The sequence below is a fragment of the Agelaius phoeniceus genome, chromosome 1 (genome assembly GCF_051311805.1).
Source record: "Agelaius phoeniceus isolate bAgePho1 chromosome 1, bAgePho1.hap1, whole genome shotgun sequence".
Lineage (NCBI taxonomy): Eukaryota > Metazoa > Chordata > Aves > Passeriformes > Icteridae > Agelaius > Agelaius phoeniceus.
The window spans coordinates 38,924,101-38,943,233 of NC_135265.1; the positions used below are offsets into that span (position 1 = coordinate 38,924,101).

The 19,133-nt window shown below is 41.2% G+C and overlaps 1 protein-coding gene across 2 annotated transcripts in view; it reads left to right on the plus strand.

Annotated features, from left to right (window-relative positions):
* Window positions 1-805: 805 nt before the first annotated feature.
* Window positions 806-19,133, plus strand: part of LOC129129369 (ubiquitin-conjugating enzyme E2 E2) — a 201,358-nt gene continuing 183,030 nt past the window's right edge. Inside the window, exons 1-3 of one of the 2 annotated variants that reach the window (XM_054647298.2) lie at window positions 806-1,116; window positions 5,701-5,884; window positions 13,896-13,946. In XM_054647298.2, coding sequence (XP_054503273.1) covers window positions 5,709-5,884; window positions 13,896-13,946 — 227 coding nt within the window. In that variant the 5' untranslated portion in view covers window positions 806-1,116; window positions 5,701-5,708. Of the gene's footprint in view, window positions 1,117-5,695; window positions 5,885-13,895; window positions 13,947-19,133 lie in introns of both variants that reach the window. The other variant, XM_054647229.2, reaches the window with a different exon arrangement.

Genomic DNA, 19,133 nt, shown 5'->3' on the forward strand with positions numbered 1-19,133 from the left:
CCAGCGGCCGGGGGCGGTTTGTGCCACCCAGCCGTGCTGATGCCACGCAGCGGTCGAAACTACCACGGTGACACAAAGTGTGGCCACCGAGTGCCAAGGGCCTGGGCCCTGGCTGCAGGCCGGCCGAGGCACGGCGTACCCTCACGCCGCCCCTCCCCAGGTACCGCGTCCCTGCCCGCCCGGGGCATCGGCCGCGTCCCCTCCGGCTGCTCCCGCAGAGACAAAGGCGCTGGGGAGCTGCGGGCCGCCGGGACTGGGGAGGGGGCGGAGGAGGGGGCGACTGCCGAGGGGAACAAAGGAGCCGAAAAAGACGAGAAGAGCCAAGAAAGTTGATACCGGCCTCCGCCGCCCCCTGCCCTGTCCCGGCCCGCCCCTTGCACCTCCCGGACTTTCGTGTGGGGGCCCGCAGCAGCCCGGCGGCGGGGAGAAAGGCCGAGTACCCTCACCTCCATTTCCCCCCCGCCCCGAATCCCCGGCCGAAGGTCCCAGCTCGCCCCATCCCCTCCCATCTCCTCCTCCTTCTTCTTCTGCCCCGCTGACCCCGCCCAGCCCCCGGTGCTTCCCTTTAACGCGCGCTCCCGCCGCCGGCTCTTGCCCCTCCCCCGTGCCCGGCGGCGCGCGGCCTCCGCCAGCCCCCGCGGACGCGCGCGCCCCCATCCCGTCACTTCCCCCCCCCCCCCCCCCCCCCCCCGTTCCCTTGCCGAAGCCGCGCGCGCGCCCCCGCCCTCCCGCCCCTCCCTCGGGCCCGCGAGCGCCCGGGATAATTGGCTGGCGGGCGCGCGCGCGCGGCGCCGGGCGGACGGGTGGGGGCGCGCGCGCGCGGAGGCGGCGGCGGTGCGCGCGCGCGCGCGGCAGCGGCTTCACTTCTCTCCGGGCAGCGGGGGCAGGAGCGGCGGCGGCGGGAGAAGCGGCGGCGGCTGTCGCTGCTGCTCGGGAGAGACGGGAAAGGGGAGAGGAAGCCGAGAGCGAGGAGCGCGGGGCAGCGGGCTCATGACTCAGTGAGCGGCTGTAGCCCCTTTCCAGCCCCGCGCCCGGCCGGAGTCGGGGCGACCGCGACGGATTGTCCCGCAGCTTGTGCCCGGCGCCAGCGAGAGAGAGACCTGCGCTCGCCTGCAGGTAGCGGCGGCTTTCCCTCCGTCTCTGCCGGGGTACACCTACCTCTGCCCCGGCTGAGCTCCCCGTCTGCCTCCCCTCCCCCCGCCGGGCTCCTACCCCCCCGTCGCTCGCCATCCCTCCCCCACGGCAGCACCCTCTCTCTTCCCCACGTTTATCTGCCACCCTCTGTCTCTATCTTTATCCTTCATCTTCCCTGCCCTCTCCGCATCCCCCTGGTGCTGCCTGGTACCCCCTTGCCCCCCTTGTCATCCTCGGCCGTGCCCTTTCATAGCAACCGTCCCGGCCGCCCCCCCCCACCGCCCCCGGCCACCTCGGCATCTCTGGCGGCGCTCCCCGCTCCCCCAGGCTCCATCCAGCCTCCATTGCTCCTCAGCACCCCCACACCCTTTCAGCAACTCTTCCGTGTCCATTTGTCCTGCTCGCCCTGCTGCGGGCGGGAGCAGCGACCACCCCCGCTCCCCACCCCCGCTCCGCATGGTCCCCGCGGTACTCTCTGCGCCCCTGGGGCGCCGGGGTACCCCCTGCCCCCCACCACGACCGAGCCTCCTGGGATGCGCTGTCCCCACAGCCCCCGCCGCAGCGGTGGGCACCCCGGGCTGGAACCCTTCGGGAAAGGCACTAAGCCCCCACCCCCGCGCCCCAAGGAGCCCCGCAGCCCAACCCTCTCCCTTCCCGCATGTGCCCCCGACGTCTTCCTCTCTCAGTCTCCTCCTCCTCCTCCTCCTCTCCTCGGTTGTCTTCTACTTCTCACCCCGGCCCGGCCGCCGCCCGCCCGGCCGTGGGAGTGCGGGGGGTGTGTGGTTCTGGGGATGCTCGTGGCCCCAGCCCCTCCCGTGCAGCGGGGGCTTCCCGACGGGAGAGTGCCCACGCGGGGCCGTGGGAGCCCGGCACTGCCGTCCTGTCCCGTCCCGTCCCATCCTTCCGGGTGCCCCTCTCAGTGGCGGAGCCTCCTCTTGCACAGACTGGGCTCTTTCTGCCTCCCGTCCCGCGATGCTGTGGTCTTTTAGCCCTTTATGGTTCCTAATGAAGATGAAGTAAGGCGGCTGCTGCCATTGCTGCTCGTGGTGGACCCTGCAGAAATACTCAATTTATCTTGGCTTATAGGAAATTACGAGCGCTTTAGAAAGACATCATCACTAGCTCTGCCGCCCTTGGGACCCATCTGCACATTGCCAGAATCTTGCTGTCCCCGACTGGTGGATTTTTTTTTTATTTTTTTTTTTGGTGGTGTGTGATATCTGATGATGACTGGTGGTTTGGGGTATTCTTGTCTTATTTGTTTTTATTGTTGGTTTGTTTGTTTTTGTTGTTGGTTTGTTTGTTTTTATTGTTGTTGTTTTGGTTTTGTTTTTAGTTTGAGGAGGAAAGGGAAGGTGCCGGTGGATATATTTGACAAAAGCAAAATATTTTGGACACCCTTCACTTCAAATCGATAGTTGTAGTTACACTTGTAATCTCTCTCGGTGCTGATTCATCTCACGTTAAGGCAGAGACTTTTAAGTCCCCCTTCATTCCTTCCTCTGCCCCCTCTGCTCATTTTTCTCTGCACAACAGCAGGGAGGTTAGCAACCCCCGTCTGAATGTAGAATAGCCTGGCAGCCGGGAACCTGGACATCGTGTGTCTTCCTCTCGCCCTGTCTGACAGTTTCAAACACACTTACAGCTCAAGGAGTATCTTGTGTTTCTGTCTGTGTTAGTGGCAGCAAAATGTTTTCTTCGCGGTGTCATCCTCTCAGTTGACTTTTTCCCCCATTCTCTTACTTGTTCATATGTTTGTGTGTCTTCTAAGTTTGACCCCATTAGAAGTGTCTTAATTTCAGGCCCCTTAAAACACACTTTTACCGCAATATTGAGCATCCTAAAATTGCAGGTATTGTGAGGAGAGGGAATAGAAAGAGTTGCCTGGATGTTAGAAAGAGGAACAGGGACAGAAGGAGAAAAGAAAAAAACACCCAAAAGCCAGCAACATCCCCCCCCCTCCCCCAGAAAATAGCCAGACATCAAATGACAGATTTAAACATTTTCCTCTTGTACATGCTGGCATTACATATTACAGTAATTATATGCTCTGGGCTACTGTTACAGTGTTTGTCTGCTGGATAGTAACCTGAACTTATGAAGTGAATACAGTTGTTTTTTGGATAATAGTAATATTTATAGCCAAGATTATTCATAGCAGATGTCCTATGCATATAAGCATTATTAAATATGCTTTTAACTTTCTGGCCTGCAGTGTTAAAGCCTATGTATATTGTGAAGAGAGAATTTTTCTCTTTAAAATTAGATGTATTAAGCAAAGGTCAGAAGTAAAATCTAGGGCAAATAAAGGCCAACATTAAGTGTTATAAAAAGAGATGAGGTTGTATTTTAGCTTTATATGGAAGCAAGGAAAATGGGTACTTACTACCAAAATTGCATTATAGTTGCATATTTTGACTTTTCAGAATGTGATATTTTTGTTGTTTATTACCTCTAAGTGTTCTGCTGCTTTACCTTGAAATCTCACAACCAAGATTTAAATATCTGAACATCAGCCTGTGTAAATTTATGAACTATGTTAAATGTATTGTTGTAGCTGTACTATAGGAGAAATTGTTCTCTAGGAGTGGACATTTTTTGTATTTTAATTTTAGGACAGAAACTCTGCATTATTTCAGTTACCTTAATGAGCAGGTTTGGTGTTGTGTATTTATATATATTTAGATTCGAAAATACTGTTTTCTGTTATAAAATCAAAAATGCAGCTTAAGCTGATGAAGGGAAACTTTAGTCACATATCTATTGATGGTATTGATGGCTGTTTCTTTTAATGCCTAAACATTTTGAAGGGGTGCCATACTTCTAGAATTCTTTTTCAGTATAGCTTCACAAGATAGACAAAAGAGACCTAATTCCTCCTGAAGTTAGTTGGATGTGTCAATAATGCATAAAGAGATTATTTCTTCTACTCCATAGTGTGTATTATTTGATAGAATTAGATCTTGGCAAGGGTTTTTCAGTATAGGAGTACATTTATTTCTATTCTGTAACAAGAACACTTAGGCCTTTTTAAAAAGCGTCCTTTTCAACATAACCCTGTTGGCATTGATATTAATTTACTTTTCCTTTGCTGTCTCTTTCCATAAATATGTACAGGGAGATGAACTTTGTTTAATCCATAGAACAAGCATGGTTGTATCTGAGCCTGAAATCTCATTATTCTCCCTTGAGCAAGCCTTAAAACATATAATAGTCTAGGTGAATAGTTTTGTTCTTAATTGTGATGATGTCTGTACATAGGTAAGAGGAAAAGACAGTTGAAGTTCACAGCAATTTGAAACTCTTTGTGTATGAAAGAGCAAATTCTTCATTCAGACAGATTTGATCAGAAAACCACCCAGATATATGGGGATTGTGTGGGTGTAAGCAAGTAACATTTGGGCCTGTGTGCTTTTTATTAAAAATCTGTAGAGAAGGATATGTAACATAGGTATCTAAAGTACAGATTTGGAGTTAAAGGAAATACCTGGATTTCACTTTGGTTTTAATTTGGTTTTGGTTTTGTTGGTTTGGGTTTTTTGTTTGGTTTTGGGTTTTTGTTGTTTTTTTTTTTAATCAGTTACCACCAGATATGCAAATTCAGTAAGGGTTTTTCATGGACATCTGCCCTTCATTAGAGCAGTTTGAGAGTTTGAGAAGTCACGGCAGCTGTAACAGTGGGCTTGTAATCCCTCATCTGTCGGCATATTGTTATACTATTTAAAATGAAGGAAGACATTGAAATAGCTAACTAGTATCAGAAGTGTGTGAATAAAGCATTAACTTGACTTCTGAAATATGCTGAGGTTTCTTGCTGCTCGTGTTCTCTGACAAGTTTGTTGCTTCATGTTGCCTGAATGGAACGTCAGGAAAAAAACTTGGTTATATCCTTTACCAACGTGCTCACTGCTTTAGTAAATACAAACAGTCCTGTGTTAGAGCATTTTAGTTCTGTGTTTCCATCAAGCATGCCAAGATGTGGATTTTGTAATGTGGAAACCCACATTGTACACTTGGAATGAGCCCACAGATTTATTTCATATGGGATAACAGAGAGTGCTAAGATAGTAATAACTCTCAGTTTTTAACTAGCTGTGGTGGATTTGAACTGGTGGCATAGTTGATGGGACAGCTAACTGATGGTATTGCTGAGTGGTTGAAAAGCATAATTCACAGTGAATGGCTTTACACTTGCAGGATTATGTTTCCCACTTAACTTCAGTAACTTCTGGTTTTCGTACATATATATATGTGTGCATGTGTGAAGAGTTTGGCAGGGGGATTGGTTTGTGTGTTTGTTTTGTATTTTTTGTTTGTGGGTTGGTTGGGGTTTTTTGGGGGTGGCAGTGGTATAGGGTTTAAAATTGCCAGCTCCTGAAATATTGTTAAGATGCTTGTGGCAAAACTCTTCAGTACAAGGATTACTGAACTACTGTGGCACAAGCATTATTTTATTAGGACAAAGACATATATCCCATGTGTTCTTTCCTTAAGCATGTAAGAAATATAATTAGGCAATTTCTTCTCAAAAAACTAACTTCAGTTGTTTTTCTTTGTTCAGTGCAGCATCTGCCATGTCTACAGAGGGGCAGAGAGTGGATGATAGTCCAAGCACCAGTGGAGGCAGCTCTGATGGAGATCAGCGTGAAGGTGTTCAGCAAGAACAAGAAAGGGAGCAAGTTCAGCCCAAGAAAAAAGAGGGGAAAATATCGAGCAAAACAGCTGCTAAATTGTCAACTAGTGCTAAAAGGTACAGTGTTCTTCCTGGTTGTTTCTTCCTTTCTCTTCTTTCAGCTGGCCATCAGATCCATGTATTGACTCAGTATATTAATTTTCTGATTGTTTTATTACAACATTACTGTATCAGTGTAATAACCTTTTGAGATTGGTCACAATAATGAGACCTGTATACTTTTCCCTTTCTTTGTCAGTTTGCCTCTTTCACATGGTTTTAATAGTTGCTTGCATGATAAAAGCTGACATTTTTTTATTGCTAATAAAACTCAGACAGTTTTGTAGCCTTATAAAATATATCTCTGTATATGTATGTATGACTGATGTTGAAACTTGTCAGTATAACTTACAGTTAATTAGCCATAAACATTTCAGACAGTTCAGTAACTCAGCATGTTAGGACTACCATAATACCTCTTGCCATGAAGTACTGCCTTTTCTTTTCCCAGATGGTCAGGTCAGAAATACCTGAGTGAACAACAAATGTATGTTGGTTTCATTACTTTGAACTGTGATCTGTTTTAATACTCATTTATTTTCCCTCCCTTTTCTGATTGAGATGAAAGGTTGGTTTGTAGAATAGCTATTTAAATTATTCTATGCTATCATGTCCATCTCCAGATAACGATTGTCTTGCTGGGACCAGACAGAAGGAATTTACAGCTTAGTGTTGCTTCGTTAGTACACGTATGGTTGTAAGTCTGGGCAAGTGGGATTATAGCGATTGAAGTTAAAAAGCACTCATAAAATAATCTGACAAGAGACCAATTCTGCAGACTGTCCTAATGCAGAATTCCCAGATCTCGTTTCTTTGCTAGTCCAAGGCAGTGTAAACTACCAGACAAAACACTGGAGTTGTACCACTGTGGTGCTGTGGTAAAGGAGGAGCATCGAGCCCCTGCTGCCATAATTTATAACATATGCATGCAGTCAGAGTCTGTAAATAATACTATATAAATATGTGCGTACATCTAGTCAGGATTCGAGTCTTTGTTTTGCCCTAATCTGTCCCTTACCAATTAAATCCATTTCTAAAGTATCTTTAGATACTTTAGTGAAGATACTAAAGTATCTTCTGTCTTTCCAGTGAGGTACTGTCATGTCATGCTTTTCTTCTGCTATAGATTCCTTTCTTACAGCTAGTTTTCTTCATTTTTAATTCCCTGGAGAAATACTTTCTGGACACACATTCCTGCTGTGACATTATTAGGAGATTACCTGGTCATATCACTTACAGAATGGCCAGCAAAACTTGCCTGTGTTTCCTTCTATGACAAGAAGGGAAAAAAAAACACACCCAGCTTTCACTACAAATCATGATGTTATTAATGTAGTTAATCCTCACAGCCGTTATGGTTTCTGGTCTTCTCTTTCATCTGCTTCCTGCTATTATTATTTTTTAAATATTAGGAATATTGGATTAGTCATGACTTTTAAGGTCATAAAAACAGTTTCCAGCATCTTTAGAAAGCAGTCTGTGTATTCTGAACTTTGTACAATGCCTGGTGTAATGATGCTAGGATTCTGACAAGGGCCTGTGGACACTATCCTATTAAAAAATTAATAATGATATGTCAGAAATTGGTCTATTAATCTGAGCTTTGTATCTTCAAAGCTTAGAGCTTTTATCAACAAGCATTTTACAGTGATAAAATTACTTAAACCTTTTAAAGTTTAATCATATCTGCTTATGGTTCTGCTGAACCTAATTATGCCATCAGTTGCTGACTTCAGTACATTTGCCAGTTAGACTCTAAAGCTAGTTTCACATGTGTAGTAATATTGATTATACATTTTAGAAATATACATTTGATTATATATTTTAAAAGCTGACATGACTTACAATAGTTCTGTAGATATGTGTACATTTTTGAAGAGAAATATAATTTAGGAGTGCGGATTCTTGGAACACTTTCTGGAAGGATTACAGAAACAGTTGTTGTAGTAATGGTTTTTTTTTGTATAATTTTTTCCCCTTTTTTTGTTTTTGAATATTCAGTAGTTTGTCATTGTGTTAGAATTGGAATTGCACCTTCTCTAATTTGGACAGGTTTTCATATCACAGGTTTTGTTTCTGTGCTTTTTAATTAAAATCAGTTATGTCTCAAGAAAGCCAAGTCAGAAATTAGAGGCTAAAAAGGAGGGGAGTTGCATAAAGGAAGGAAAAATGTCTTAAAGTCCTCAATATGTAATAAGTATTCCAAAAACAGTCTGTATGAAAGATCTTCATAGTAATATTGTTATTTTAGTTCATTATGAAAGAGAAATAGTGCAGGTTTAATAAAGCCTTACTCTGGTACCTTTATTATGGTGAAAGGAGTCAACTGCCAAACAATCAGTAAAACACTCAAACAACAGAGTGTAGCACAATTGTGGCTTTTGTCAAGATTCCTTAATTTCTTTAAAAGCTTTGAAGCAGATTCAAAAAAACAGCACCAGCAAGTTCACTGTAGCTAAAGTCACAGACTACAGGCTTGATTCTAACCTGAGTTTGGAAATCAGATTTTCTCACTTGGAAAGCTTTTTTGTCCTCATGGAATTCTAGCCACAGTTTTTTCGGATTGCATTATGATACCCTCTGTATATGGAGGAAGGTTTGTGCATCTCTCTTTGGAAGACTCCTGTTTTGCTTTTCATTTGTGTTTTATGGAGTCAGTAAAAGAATTTTCAATAGCATGAGGTTTTATAATAATCAAGATTTATCAGCGTGCTGACTTTTGCTTATGTAGTTGTAAACTGCTCCGTCTTATGTATGAATATAAGCATGCAGCTTAACTGCTTTCCAAAGTGATCTGATTACAGAGGCTGTGTGAAACCACTCATATTTCTATTTCAGTAAAATTTTTGGTACTGAGATATGGAATTTCTTCTGTTAGCATTGCTGTGGATGGCATCAAGAAGGCAGAATGCCATCACATGCTGTCCTTCTCTGTTAATACTTCAGGACTAGCTGCTATACAGGTGTAATAGCTTACAGCATATGTCGTGCAGTGTACCGGTCCTTCAATTTTCCTCACCCAGAGGGCATCACCTTAAATAGCAACCTTTCTTACCCAACATGTCAAGATTGAGAAACTCACTGCATATCACAATTACAGTTCAGACATGGAATTGAATTGCTGTCCTTGAAAACAGCAGGCATCTTGTTACCTCTTAAGTAGCAAATCTTGGCATGACCTTTGGATTGAGAGAAGTGTAACCATTCTTGGCTGACATGGTAGCTCAACAAATAAATGTATTGTTTTGCTTGGCTCCTGAAGTTGCTGGTTGAAAATCTGTAAACCTTTATGTCCAGTCCTGACATTTTTAAATAAATATCTGTGCCTACAACAAATTGTGAACTGTACAACTTTAGTTGTAATCTTTTAATTATTCAAAGAAGTTGCAGCCTTAAGGAGTAGCAAATAAGTGATAGATTAAATTGGTTCAAAATTCAACAAAAGTGAGTATTTCCTGCCCCCCCTCATCTTTTTTTTTTTCCTGAGAGGTTTATCATAGAATCTGGAAATTATATTTAGCATGTTGAATATGATGGCAAAATATGGAGTGCTTTTTCTTACAAGAAATATCCTTGTAATTTATCCATCTTTTAATAAGCAGGTGAGAATATTTCTTTTCCTCCAGTATGAAACTAACCATCTTTAGATCAATTTCCTGCACAATTTATTTAGTATTGAAATACATACCAGTGACTGCATTTTTAACTATGTTCTAAGTAGTATATTCTTTGATATAAGCTATTGATTCATCTGGCTTTTATGGGTAGAGAGACATGTAGTTTAGAAAAGCAGATGTGGTAGAAAGAGTTTATTGTCATGTGGTCCTTTATTTCATTTCCTATTAATAGGAGGTTGGGAGATTCTCTAACATGTTCACATCTTTCTTAGCTTTATGGAATTGTCTCATGAAGGAAACAACTCAGTCCCTCTTGGCTTGGTACAGTAGTAAATATGTGTCTGTGAGAATTAATAATATTTGAAATCCACAATGTACTTTCATGCTTCTGAATTTACGAGTTGATTAACCATTGCACCATTACTGGAAGGCAACTGTGTTTGTTCTTTTCTGTAAGTTATATGGAGGGATTTTTTTTTATATATGTGTGTGTATATACATGAGAGAGAAGAGTCAGTTGACTTCTCTAAGACCAAACAAAGTATCAGATCTGACATTGCAAATTAAATGTCTTATGTGTGCAGCCCAGGGCTTTGATTACCAGCAAGGGCCCACCCCCTGCCCTTGTCCCCATTGTCCAATATGTAATAAACCATAGTGTCATTAGTTTAAATATAAACTGGATATATGTAATTATTTCAATATAGAGGGTTTTTCCTCTCTGACATTTTTAAACATAACTGTTATTGAGGCAGAATATCCAAATAAACAGATGCCAGAAAGGACCCTGAAAAAAAATTTTTTGTTGCCGGAGGCCCCGTTTCATGGCGGTGAGTCCTCTGTGGTCAGCGAAGGAAATGAGGCACGTCCTCTCCCATGGCAGATTCTGAGGGCAGCTCAATGGGGATAGAGGCGAGTGCCAGGGCACGTGCAGACAAAGGGCAGCTTGCACACTGGAGGTCTCTATCAGTGCAAGGCTCTCTGGGATGCTGTCCGATGATTTAATTGTAACTTTGAATGCTGTGACATGTGAACAAGCTACGTGTCAGCTGTTCTACAGAAACTGTTTATGAATGAGCTCTCAGCGTGAATGCAAGGTAAATTAAGGTTGCAACAAAAGAAATGTAAGGTGTATAAATTAATTTTAGTTTGGGACACCACAGAGCAGGAGAATAAACATGGACAGCTTGCTGAGGAGCAATTGATGGACAGTATTGTACGAATATGTTTATCTTGTTTGTATAAAAATGATCATGAATTAAACATCTTTGTCTTAGGTATTTTTGCAAGAGCAATGATGTCTTTTGAACATTAATAGACAGTACCATCTGATCAATTTTTACATCTTGAGGCAGAAAGGTGGTTTGTCTGTGTCTGCTCAATCACAGAATAGCTTGGTAAAGGGCCATTTTAGTACTCTTGGCATTAGAAGTTTTGGGTTGAACTAGAACAGATGGAGAAAATGACACTGTTTTGTTTTCAGAATGTAAGGAACGTGGGTTAGGATTTAGGAGGAAGAATGTAAAGATTTTGATCTAGGACTGAAGTTGTTGAAGTTGTCAATCCATTCTTGACGTGCCTCATACTCACTCTAATGCCATGAAATATTAACAATTTTTACAACTATATGTAGAACAAAGGAATGATCTCTGACTCCAAAAACAAGTGCAATGCCATCATTCTGTAACTTGAAAAAAGGCTGAGAAAGCAAAACAACTCATAAACTACAAAATTTAAGTTTCCATGCAGCCTAGGTTTTCTGTAGTTTGAATTTGTGGTAGTATAAGTTTCAAAATCATGGCAGAATTTTGTAATATACAGAAGAAATATTTTAAGCATTCCCATAGTTATAAGATCTCCCTTCTAAAAGTTGTGATTTGTTAGGATTGTTTCAAATGGGCTAACTTTTAAAACAACATTTTTGTTGTCCTTAAAATTCACTAATTAAAAAATGGGATGACTTTCAGTGTTACTACAATGATTTTGTGTTTGATTAAGCAGACTGTGCCTGTGTTTTTATAAAAAAATTATAATATTTATTGGAGGAATTCTATATGCTGGAGGTGCAAACATCTCAATGAGTAGAAAGAGCAAGTAAAGATCAAATTGCTTGCCCTCTACAGAAATAAGCTTGTGTGTTTGTGTGTATGTAGGGTATATACACTCAGCTATTCAAGGACTTGACTTGTAAGCATCATCTTGGGAATGTCCAGAAATCCTTAACAACAAAGTTGCCCTCCCTGGAGTTAGAACTCTGGCAGGATGCCTGTCATGTCTTTATGGGGTGACCTGGAGGATATGGCAGAATCCACGCTAAAGTTTTCAGATGGCAGCAAGCTGGGTGTGAGCATTTGGTACATGCAGGGGCATTTTATATTATATATGTCAATATACCTGAATGCTTATTTTGGTAAGCCATTTACTTTGCCTGTATTTATATGCATAGAAGTTAAAGAAAATCTAAGCATCTGGAAGAGTATTTTTATCTTTTCAATGCTGTCATTAGGTCTTAATAAATGATTATTACCTCTGCCTACAAATCTTACTCATGTATGTCCTGATTATTTCAGAATGTGAATGATAAAGGCTTGAGTTCCTGGTTCAGGCAGTTCTTCTACTGCTGTTGGTCCATTTATTCATTAGAGCCATAAAATCAATTCTTAGTGGCATAAGGGGAATTTTGATAGTGGCTGTGAGACTCCTAAACATGCAAGATTGTGTTTGGATTGTAGCAATATATAAAGAATTAAGCTGCTCTTTTTTGCTTTATATATGCCAGTATACCTGAATGCTTATTTTGATAAGTCATTTTCTTTACCTATATTTATATGCAAAATGGATAGCAGTCGTTTTTAACAAGATATGTGTAGGTCAGGCCTGAACCTTTGGCTTGTGGCTTGAGCACCTATCTCAGGAATTTGAGTGGTATTATTGTGTTATTATTTCTTTTTTAGTGTAGGGAGTAATAGAAATAGCAATCTGCTCTGTACATGAAATCTTGTGAAGGAGAAGGCAAAAAGAAACTACTAAAGATGTATTGAATTATTTTTCTTTTCCTTCCTCCTTCTACATGTTTATGTTTTTGCACTGAAGTAGCCTATGAAAAAAGCCTTGGATACAGTTTATAGGGAAGGTGGCATTCGCAGTCCTGTTTATGGCATCATAGTCTGGCAAGTCTTTGGGAACTGTAAACTCCTACAAGTTCCTTTGGGAGCTCTGTATCATATTCTGCATACTTAAATTTCTTCAGAGGTCAAGATGCTGGCTCTGATGCAGATGCTGGTGTAAGGGAAAAGAGCCCCCATTGCCAGCTGTGGCAGAGATAAGCTATTCAAGGACTTGGCTGGGAAGCATCAGCCTGGGAATATCCAGAAATTCTTAACAACGAAGTTGCTCTCCCTGGAGGAAGAGCTCTGGCAGGATGCCTGTAATGTCTTTATTGGTGATCTGGAGGACATGGCAGAGTGCACTGAGAAGTTTTCAGATGACAAGCAGCTTGTACACACCAGGGCAAGGCTACGGCTCAGAGGGATCAGGCCGGGCTGCAGGAGAGGGTTGACAGAGAACTCATGAAATTCAACAAGGACAAATGAACACCGTGGATGCGGGGAGGACTTACCCCTTGCTCAGATACACACTGGGGATCATCTCTGCTCAGAAGGATGTGGGAGCCTTGGCAAACAGCAGGCTCAGTGTGAGGCAGCAACAAAGGCTGGGCTGCCCCCTGGGAGGTATTAACAGAAGCATAGTCCACAGGCAAATGAAAGAGATTTATCTGCCTTTACTCAGCTCTCATTAGACTGTACCTGGGATAGCATTTACCAATTTTATCCCCTCAGTAAAAAGAAGGCAGGTATCAGAGCAAGTCCAGCAGCAGGTCCCCAGGCTGACCAGGGAGCTGGAGCACTTCCCTTTGGGGGAAGCTGATATCAGCCCCCCAGTATATGTAGGAGGTTGTGAAGTCCTGGGTGGGCTTATTCTGGGCAATTTTCCTTTGAGCTGGGGGTTTTTTTCCCTGCCAGTACAATATACATTATTAAGAAGCTAAATATTCTGGAGGGCAAGAACTGCAAGACATATAGTCAGAGGGGAAATAGAGAAAGAGGGTATATGAGATATTTAGTAATTGTGTAAGTGAGCCAAGGAGCTGAGATTCCTGACCTACAGAAAAAGTGTGATTTTCTAGGTGGCTGCTCATGGCATTTGTTCCATACTGGATGTTCATTTTTCAGAAAATATTTAGTTTTTATTCTACATGTCTTGCACAGTTTCATGAAACAATATAGATCAACTTTCAGTCAGAAATTCTAAGAATTATATTTTGTTACTATTGATTGATGTAAAAATGTTCATAAAGTTGAAAAAAACAGATGGAAAAAAAGGTCCTGATAGTATCTTTTTTTTCTTTTAAGAATTCAGAAAGAACTTGCAGAAATTACATTAGACCCTCCTCCGAACTGTAGGTAAGTTCACCTGGATTTTATTAATTTGGAATATGGAAATTAAATGTATGGATCTGTGGAAATGGCATAGGGGACTGAAGTAAATTTTAGTTATTTTTTGTACTGATCATTTAGTAATTTTGGAATAAGAGCTGAGAGATAATATGTTGCCTACATATAAAGAATTGATATGACACCCTTTCTGGTAACAAAAGTAGTGGCATAAATGGATGAACTCTGTGATGCATTAATAGATACAGGACAAATACCAAATCATCCTTCATTTCAGATATTAAATCAATAGTTTTTTTTTGATTCTGTGAAATGTAATCTTGGTGGCAGTTGCTGGGTATGTTTGGCTCCTTTCTTTGCAACTTGTTAATACACTGTGAATATAATGGAGAAAGGAGAGTGTTATAGGCACAAACTGTTAGTAATTTTCTGACTGTGTTTGTTGCAATCAATTGTGATATTCAATGGACACTTTCTGAGTTAGAGTATAGCATCATATAGACTTTCTGATAATGACTGTGTGCTTGCTTGGTTTCAGTGTTTCATTTTGTTGTGGTTTGATTTGGTTTGGTTTGAGAAGTGGAGGGGCAGCTTGTGTTTTTTTTGTCAGGTATATTTCCTTCTGGTATGTTTAAAATTGGCTTTGAAATGAATGATGAGGTAGACCTTGAAACCCTCACTGTCTGGTGGCTGGGGCTGTGTACAGTTGTTTTCAGATGGCTGTCTCGGGCTTCTTATCTGTCAGCTTGTGACATATGGTCAGTGTTGGAGCTGGGCCAGGGCTGTGCATTGCTGTTTAAAGAAGTCCCTGCTACTGCACCTCTCATGGTGAGGGGTTGGGCTCAGTGCAGAAGAATAGCTTCCACCCAGTCCTGTCAACCCATCTCAACTGATGTGGTTAGTAGGTTTCATTCTGTTACTGAACTAAAAAGAAAGATTGATAGAAATGGCTGATTGCATGCAGCGTTTATAATGAATCCCAGTATGTTTCGGTATCGAATTAACTAAGCAACTGGTTGTAAAAATGACAGTCAGCTTTATTGTTTTGGTCTCTTGACAAAAGTGTGTGTAAGAAAATACTCTAACAAGATTTGATGTGGTTGTGCTGGATCTCAAGATATAAGTCAAGTGGCTATGTGCCAAGGCGCTGCTTAGTGAAGTAGCCTTGCAATAATAGCATTCAAAGAGTATTTCAGTCAATTAGGATGAACAGTTTTTTGCTGGATAAAACATTTTAATAGCTAAGCTGTTCTGTCATACTTACGACTATGTGTGAGTCTTCAATCACATCAAAGCTGTTTCATGTGGCAGATTTTACTTCGGTGTTGATGACTGATGCCTATTAGCGGATTGATTTGCTGAGATGAATATGAAACTTCAGTCTGTTGTAGAAGAATGGTTAAGTCTTTGAACTGAGAGTAAAAGGCTTACAGGTTTTTACAGCAGTGTCATTTTTTTCTGGTTTTCTGAAGCCTTCTCTTTATAACAAAGCACTTGTTTCAGTGTACAAGATACTATTATATTTGATTTTTTTTTTGCTAGCAAGTGTAAAGTAAGCATTGACTGTCTGAGTGGAAAGCCCTTTAGTGACTTGCAATTTACAAAAAAAAACCAAGTAATCAGGAGGTTTCATGGGTTTGTTGAATTATTTACACTAATGATAAAACAGCAATAAAGTGCACTCCATGATGCTGTTTTGCAAAATCACATCTAACTTCATGTGTCTGCTGCTTTAATGCAGTTCTTAAGATGCAGAATTACTTCATGTTGTAATAGATTGATAGATAACCATTAGTAACTTTAATATTAGCAAATATGTTTTTATAGTCAATGCAGAATCACTTCATTTAGTTTATGCTTTGTTGACATAGTCTAAACAGTGTTTTCATTTGAACTTCATCTATCTTCTGTTATAGTTAAATGTTACAAAATAAATACATCAGCCAGGCATGATTCTTTAGAATAATGAGGAAAGCTGAGCTATTGTACAGTATATCTTAAAGTACTGATAGATCCTTTCTTAGTTTTAGTGAAATTTAGGTCATTGTTAAAAGACATGTTAGCTTTTTCTATTAAAAAGCTTAACCATATTTCATAAAGGTAAGTTCATTCCAGATGTAGGTTGCTTGAAATGGTTGTGATTCCATCTTACTTTCACTGTATGTACTCCTTCATATATAAAATAAATAATGACTGGGCAATAGGAATGTGATAATTCTGAAAACTAAATGTCATAGGAGGTGTGAAGGAAGTATTATTCAAGAATACAGCTATCTTAAATAGCTGCTTAGGAAGATCTGATAGAAAAGCTGTTGAGCTGAATTGGAACTTAGGTAGAGTATTGCAAAATAATTTGCAAGACTTTTCATTAACTACAGCAGGCCAAAGCTTCAGGTTTCTTCCATTCATGAAAAAAGCCCCAAATGGAACAGTATCTGTAGCACAGTAGCATCCCTCAATTGCATGGCAGGCTACACAGTCACTACAAGCTCCAAGGCAGCTGCAGCTTCCACTGCTGCAGCAGCTGTGATCTTAACATTTCCCCTGCCTCATCCTTGTGAAGAGAATAGACTGTAAAATCTTTGTGTTTGTTTGGAAGACAAAAAAGTCTTGCTCACAAATGTGCCTTGGAATCGGCGGATTATCACTGCTGGGACTTGCAGCATCTTTCCAAAACTGTGGAAAGCTGTGGGTTTCAGAGTTCCTACAAAATCTGTCACTTTGGCTTTAAAAGATTTAATACTATAAGAAATTAGAGTCGCCTGCCTCCCTACTTCCTTTTCTGTAGTTTGGGTACTGGGCAATGGAGTGAGTCCTCTTGGCTCCACAAACTTTGGCTCCTTCCTCAGGACTGAGACTGTATAATGTTCGACATGTAAAAAAGCCAAGCTGGGGAGGGGGCTGTGCGGTGTGGGAGGTGAGCAGTGTAATCATTGCTATTTTTGGAGGAAGGCATGTCATAAAAAAGCCTGTTATACTTCACATTTAACAGAAAGAACTGGATGGTTTTCAGTATGTGTTGTCCCATCCCTTCCCCTATTTTACTTTTGTAATAAGCTGAATTTACTGGCAAGGACAGTCCTGAATTCAAAGCAGTACCATTTATGTTTTAAATCTGCAGCATTGTGAAATTTGAGTTTGTCAGGAGATGGTATACCTAAATTGTAGACATTTGCCACTCCTGTCTTTTTTTTCCTCTCATTGAAATATCAAAGCTTGATTGCTAGAAATGGCACACATATTATGCTCCTGAGTAGTGCAGAGTATAGCTTTTCTCACAGGTGATAAGATCCTCATATTTAAGTGTCATTTTCCTATATTGCCTTACTGAAAGGGAGGAACAGTTGGAAATACTTGTAGCTAAAATAATGCCTTTTCAATCTTCCCCATATTTTCAGCTGCATTGTGCATGAGACAAATGATTTCATAGAATGCAACTTCTTGTGTAGTATTTCCCTTCTCACTGGCAAGAGGACAACTTCTCTGTGACAACTTATACCAATTGCTTACATGGGAAAATAATATTTGGAAAGTATTTCATGTATTTTTAGCTTCTTTCAATGTGAACTTAGCAGCTGGAAACAAGGAGAGCCAGCATGAAGTGAATAGCAGCTCTCTGTGGACGCCACTTGGAGCAACTGCTCAAAATTTTCCTATTAAGTAACCAATCTTACCTATCTTCCCCTTCATGTTTTCTTTTGTTGTTCTCTGGTGTGCTTTTTATCATTCTTCTCTTTTCTGTTTATTTACTGCAATTCCTATTACGTTCTTTACATTTCATTTCTTTTACCCTCTAGCAATGTAGGTGATGCTTGGGGCTCAGAAATACACTGTTAAGGACTGTGCAGCTTAGTGGGCAGAATGACTCATTCTAAAACAATAAGTTTAAAATCCTGTGTGTAGTCTTATCTCTTCCATTTGTTTGGAATCATTACATTAATTCCTTGCTTTTTATACTGTCTGCAAAATTGATAAGCAACCAGCATATGTGATTCTAGTATTTTGCTTTTGAAAACGAATCACACTGATAATACTTAAAACAGTTCTCTTTGGGATGATGTTGAGAAGAGCCAAGTGGAAAGGCAACATTTTCAGTTTGACTTAGGGAGAGAGGTCAGTGTGCCTCGTGGATATCTCTTGTACTATTAGTGACTGTATGGAGTCCAACATTTCTGTTTAATACTGCTTTGACTCTGTTTTTGCTGAAATGTTGAGCCACTCATCTTCACAACTCCATGGGATTATGTGAATTCCAACAATTTGAGTTACTGTTCTTGGGACCATGTTTATACTCCTACCTAGCGCTCCTTTAAAGCTAAAGGGATGGCACAAGTGTCAGGAGCAGAAAACAAAAGGGAGCACAATATCAGGGAAGGACTGCGAGAGAGAAGGTGGTCAGCCTTGCTCTAAAATGCAGAGGGAGAGAAGTGGAGGGACCTGGAGCAGCAGGTACAGCAAGTATCTACCCTGCAATTGTGCTCAGTGATTTTGATTGTTTGACTTGGGGAGGAATCAGTCTGTTGCCACAGGCACACGGCTGTGACTCATGTGATGCTAATGTGTGAGCAGGATGAAAAAGTGGAGTAAGAAATGCTTTCTCTGAACGTTTTTCTTTGCAAACATTTCCAGCCTGAATTCAGGCTCCCTTCCCATTGTGTTACTCATGGAGTTTACGGTCTGCCTGTATAGACTTATTTTCATCCGCTGCTAGTCACCTTCATGAGAACATATGACACAGAACTTTGTATATACCTTAGTTTGGTCTCTTTAGAATTTACAGCAAATAGCAAAACTTAGTCAAAAAGATAAGCACGAAAGTGGTTTATACTAGAGTGCAGGATCCTGTTGGTTTTGAATCCATGATGTATCAACAACCGAGGCTAAGGATGGGTGAAAGATTTCAGTACTCATTGCAACAGCTTTATGTTTTACTTTTGAGTCCCTTTCTGCTTCAAAAGCAGCAAGAAACATGTCCCAAAGATATGAAAGTTAACAATCACACTGAGATTATATTTTATAATAGAAATCATACTGTATTTTGTCACTTGAATTAGATTGCTGGGTTTTTTAACTGGTGAGGTTTTTATATTGTATTACCTTGGTACCTTGAAGTAGCTTGGGTGAGGTTCCTTTTTAATATGTAATTATACTTTTCATTGCTTTACTTATTTTCTTTTAGACAGCGCAGAACCATAG